At 35.3% G+C, this 5,862-nt stretch overlaps 1 protein-coding gene across 1 annotated transcript; it reads left to right on the top strand.

Annotated features, from left to right (window-relative positions):
- Positions 1–4,517: 4,517 nt before the first annotated feature.
- On the top strand, positions 4,518–5,477 carry LOC130033026 (olfactory receptor 2T6). The gene has a single exon (XM_056124728.1). The coding sequence runs from the start codon at positions 4,518–4,520 to the stop codon at positions 5,475–5,477; it is 960 nt and encodes a 319-aa protein (XP_055980703.1).
- The last annotated feature ends 385 nt before the right edge of the window (positions 5,478–5,862 follow it).

Below are 5,862 nucleotides of genomic sequence, written 5' to 3'. Positions count from 1 at the left end.
CCACAGTAAATCAAGTGGTATTCTGTCTATCACCAGGGCCACACCCGACAATGTACAGGGTCCATATGGTATCAGTTATCAAACTCATAGCACCACACATCATAGACATGCACTCTTCCACTTGAGCAATATCCCAGCTCCTAATGCTGTGTTTTTTTCAGCAAGGTGTTTGTGCCATGTAGGCATATTTCAGGATTTACTCCTGTCTCTGTGCTAATAGGTCACTCCTGGTAGTTCTTAAACAACCATTTGTGGTACCAGGGATAGAATCGCGATTAGCCTTGTATAAAGAAAGTATCTTACTCACTGTACTACCTCTCTGCCCCTAGCTATTCCCCCATAACCTTATTAACACTTTCACATTTTTAAAAAAGTTAGTTTCATTGTAGGCTTTTGTAATCAGATATACTATCATATTATTAGTATTTTTAAATATTTTTTTTTGTTCTCGGTCACTTTTTTTTTTTTCATTTTAGAACTGATTCCTTAATACTTCTCTGAACTTTCCTTATCTTTACAGTTCTCTTCTTGATTAATTATCAGAGCTCAAATGATGCAGCATATGCCTAGGTCCTGAACTATATCAACATATTTTGTGAATTGTAATTTACAACAATTTGTAAATTATTTACAACTAATTTTAGATCTAATATATATATATATATATATATATATATATATACACACACACACATATCTGTTACTTTGAGGGGAAGTGCTCAAGGATCACTTCTGATTCTTCGGTCAAGACCAATCCAGTGGGGTTGTGGAAACATATGGGATGCTGGGGGTTGAACCCGGGTTAACCACATGCAAGGCAAGCACCCTACCTGCTTTACTATCTCTCTGAGCCCCAATATTTGCTACTTAATGAAGTGCTATTTTGAATTCTTTGAAATTTTGTAACCATATTCATTTTAAACATATTTAAATGAGTTTAGTTTTATTATATAATATTATATAATATCTATTAGGGATTGGACCACAACCATTTTTCTCAGGGGTTACTCCTGGATTGCACTCAGGGATCACTCCTGGCAACACTCAAGGGACTATATGTGGTACTGGGAATTGACTCCTGTCTGTGTGCATGTCAGGCAAGTGCTTTAACCACTGTACTATCTCCCCAAACTCTGAATTATGTGATTTTATCTATATTTTTGCATATCAACTTTACTTCACAAAAATATTTAAATGCATTCAGGGATCACACTAGTCACGCTCAGAGCATCATACAGAGTGTTAGGGATTGAACCCAGGTCAGCCAGCTGAAAGGCAAGTAACTTACTGCTGTACCTCTCTTTGAACCCAATCTTGTAACCTTCTAACTTGAATGCTGCATTTCTGTTTAGACTTCTTTTATTTTTAAGTTATAAATATAGCACAATAATAGAGTATTTTTCTTGCATGTATATGAACCTGCATTTAGTGGTGTGTGCATCACACACAAATTTATTAGATAATTTTTCATTTATTTGAATTTTTCCAGTATCAAAAAATTGTTTACGACAAGATTCAATTTTATTCTCTTGTGGATTTTATGTCTTAATTTTCTTCAGATTCTATCTATATTTATATTACTATTCTTCTAGATTTTTTTCGTCCTCACTCTCCCCTTTTCTTTTCTCACTTCTCCCTTTTTATTTTTCCTCCACCTTCCTTCTTGTCATACTGTCAAAAATATATGTACATTTTTGTCCCTTACATAATATTGGAGACGTTACTGGGGCCTGCTCGAGGCAATCAACGAACATAATATTTCGGGGGGAGGGCTGTAGTGATAGCACAGTGGGTAGGCTGTTTGCTTGCACACAGCCAACCCCAGGTTTGATTCCTCTGTCATTCTCAGAGAGCCCGGCAAGCTGCCAAGATATCCCGCCCGCATGGCAAGGTTTATAGTTAACTTGCATGGCAAGCTCCCCGTTGCATATTTGATATGTCCAAAACAGTAACAACAAGTCTCACGATGGAGACGTTACTGGTGCTGCTCGAGCAAATCAGTGAACAACGGGAAGACAGTGCTACATAGTATTTTATCTCTCTAAATTTCTATTTATGAAATCAATCTATAGAATTATTTTAAAAGTCGCCAATTGTTACAGTTTGCTTTGGCAAAGTTATTGTTTTAAACCTATAGATTTCTTTCCTATAATCTTTCATTTCTACATTCCTGGATAATTGCTCAACATTTTCAGTACACATCCATATTACTGTGAAGTTATTTCCTTACTCTCCTATAAATTTTAATATTGGTACATACTTTTTAAATGTCATATATAATCATCAATCTCCCTTCCAGGAAGCTCCGCATTCAGGGAGAATTTCTGGACAGAGAACTAACTCATCTAGGAACATGCTTATCCTATTTGATGGTGTATCTTTGCAAGACTTTATATGGACCCCTTCTGATTCTATTTTAGGACTCATTAGAGGAGATATGCCTTTTCTCTAGAGGAGCTCTGATGTGACCAAACATCTTCCTCATCATCCAATTTAGTCAGCTATTTCTAAAGTGCCAAACAAAACTATACAGTTATTTTAATTTTAGTTGACTATTTGGAAAATTTTGAAAGGAAAAATATTGGGTTTATAGTTAACTTACATTTTCCTTGAACCTGCATATTTTTCACCTTCTTGAATCAGTTATTAGATTCACTGTACTGATACACTGACATCAGGGTATTTGGATCACAGAGACTCAAATCTCTAAAATTTATTTAGATAATAAATGTATTATTTAAATATACTGCCAGTTTCTTTAATTTGCTACTATTTTCTTTAATTTACAGCCATATCAACTAATATATATATAAATATATCGATGTTTAGGTTTCTTGTTATAAACTAATAATTCAAAATATGTATTTAAAATTCAAGAATAATTAAATTAATGAGGATTTTTTAAAAAGCATTCTCTTAATTTCATTGTTTTTATAACACATAAATATCTATCATATTTTTTCCTCAGTCTGATAATTTGAAGGATTTTTGTGTTCTACCAGCATGGTTCTTTAGAAATTTCACTCAGATATTATATTTTTGGTATTAAAATCTGTGCATCAAGATCAGAATTTTATTGACAGTAAAAGGGGGTAGTACCAGTGGAGACCCTAGTACAACAAACAGATCCTGGAACTACCTCTTTTAATATGAATATAAATTTCCTTCTCCTTAAAGGGAAAATTCCCTTCTCCCTAAACAATTGAAGCACAGAAAAACACAGAATGAAATGGAAACAATCATTTACATAAATGTACAAAAGGGAAAAATAAAATAAATCAAATGAAATACTTTAAACAAATTGTTATAAATTGTACCCTGGTTCTCAATTGCATCTCAGTTCTACAGGTAATATTTAGAATACATTTTAACCTCATTACTTCATCCTATAAGCCTTAAAATCTGACAACTGTTATCTCACTAATTCTCTCAAACATAAAGCACTACCAGAACTATCCAAAAGTTACATTTTGTTTTAGGCACTTTTTTTTTCTATCCACTCTGAAAGAATACAATTACTGAAAATTTTCATATAGTTTTCCTTTTGTCATCCTTCACTGTCATACTAAATATTTCCTCAAAACATTTATCATCATCCAGAAATCTCACCATCTATTATTTTACTTGCCTTTTTCCACTATTAATATAACATAAGACATTTCCTCCTTTATTCTTTGTATACTTGTCCATATCTTTGCTTTGAAAGGGCTCCCAAGCGATGCTCAGGACCTCCAGGTGTCACTCCCATCAATTTTGGACCAACTGAGCCAACAGTTCATTGCTGGGTTCTGAGAATGTGGTGCTGCTTGAGTACTATTGTATCTAGGGCCACAAAGGTTACCAAAGTAATAATCAGGAGCCTCCCTCTAGAGCCAAATCATCAATGCAATGCATTAACACTAATTGCTGTATGATCTCCTGGACCTCCTCCCTTACTTATAAATATTCCAAAAGTTGCTACCATAAATAGTTTGGTGTGTGAATAATTACAAAATCAACAATAAAAAGAGAAAATAAGAATAATAAATTATCAAATAGACAATACTATGATTTAATTCTGGTAAATATAGTTCATTAAGTTTCTAATTTTATTTACAACTTAATGGAAATTTTTTGAAAAGGATAGGCAGGTTTAAAGTTATTTTCATGTACATTTCATTAAAATATCTCACTGAATTTGAGCTAAATATATCAATTGTTTTGACAAGGTATCTACACTCCTCTCTGGCATACAAATACTCTATGAAAACAGTTAAGTTCCCTTTAAAAACACTGCTGACAATGTGCATTTGAGAAAAAAAAAACTGAAACTGGACTCAAAGAGGAAAAATTAGCCAAGGAATTTAGAAATTCTCTCTTCCTCACTCTCTTTCTCTCTCACACAGACAGGATGTGTTATATATACTTACAAATTTGATGCTAATATAGAAAATTTAGTAGTTCATTTTATATACTTTATTCTTCACTAACATTATACTCCCTCTTTTCTTTACCTTAAAGAAAGTCTCACCAACATCATGGATGAAGATAATATGACATTTTCCAGTGACTTCACCCTCACGGGTCTTTTCAATAACAATAAAGCCTCAGCCTTCCTTTTCAGCATCATTTGTGCCATTTTCTTCATGGCCATTATAGCCAATGGGGTCATGATATTCCTGATACACATAGACCCTCACCTCCATACACCTATGTACTTCCTGCTTAGCCACCTCTCCTTCATTGACATGATGTACATATCCACCATTGTGCCCAAGATGCTGATTGACTATATTTTGGGCAACTCAAGTATCTCCTTTGTTTCCTGTACAGCCCAGTACTTTCTCTACATGGGATTTGTGGGGGCTGAGTTTTTCCTCCTTGGACTTATGGCTTATGACCGCTATGTGGCTATATGCAACCCTCTACGTTACCCTATACTCATGAACCAAAGGGTTTGTTGGATGATCTTGGCAAGTTCTTGGTTTGGTGGTTCTTTGGACAGCTTCCTTCTCACTCCAATCACCATGACCCTCCCATTCTGTGCTTCCCACAGGATCAATCACTTTTTCTGTGAGGGACCCACTATGCTTAGACTGGCTTGCGGTGACAAAGCTGCCTATGAAATGATTATGTATGTTTGCTGTGTGATGATGTTACTGATCCCATTCTCTGTGGTGATTGCTTCTTATGCTCGGATTCTCATCACGGTTCATCAGATGAACTCAGCAGAAGGGAAGAAAAAGGCCTTTACAACCTGTTCATCGCATATAACTGTAGTGACATTGTTCTACGGGGCTGCCCTGTACACATATATGCTTCCTCAATCCTACCACACTCCAATCAAAGATAAAGTATTTTCTGCCTTTTACACCATCCTCACCCCATTTTTAAACCCTCTTATCTACAGCCTGAGGAACAGAGATGTGACTGGGGCCTTTAAAAGGATTTTGAAAAGAGTTCAGAGAGTTCCTGGTGTGACCACAGATGAATACTGAGAGTCTGTTCTTTTCTGGCTGAGTAAGGAGTACTTACACTGTACGTACCAATGATATTCATGGGGAGCTTGGATGGGGGGGTAGGATTTTTCTTTTGTTTTGTTTCTTAGCCACATCCTGTGGTACTCAGGGATTACTTACGGCTCTGAACTCAGGGTCATTCTTGGAAGTAAGGAAATCACATGATATGTTGAAAGATATGTCACCATACTTTTGTCAAAAATTGTGAAGTCATTTTATCATTAACACGTAACTAATTCCAAAGCACCAGTAAATCATACTGATATTTAGTCTTTCTCTTTTGTGTCTTCCTACTCCATCTCTCCTCTTATCCCACTTCTCTAATTCACTTACATAAATGCCCCCAAATGCCTGATTAACATCA

This window comes from Sorex fumeus, unplaced genomic scaffold, assembly GCF_029834395.1.
Source record: "Sorex fumeus unplaced genomic scaffold, SorFum_2.1 ptg000051l, whole genome shotgun sequence".
Taxonomy (NCBI): Eukaryota; Metazoa; Chordata; class Mammalia; order Eulipotyphla; family Soricidae; genus Sorex; species Sorex fumeus.
Note: the sequence above shows the minus strand (reverse complement) of the source record. Positions and strands in the feature narration are given on the sequence as shown.

Bases quoted from the DNA above. Each gene is read 5' to 3' on its own strand.
- LOC130033026 (XM_056124728.1), top strand. From the start codon at position 4,518: ATGGATGAAGATAATATGACATTTTCCAGTGACTTCACCCTCACGGGT.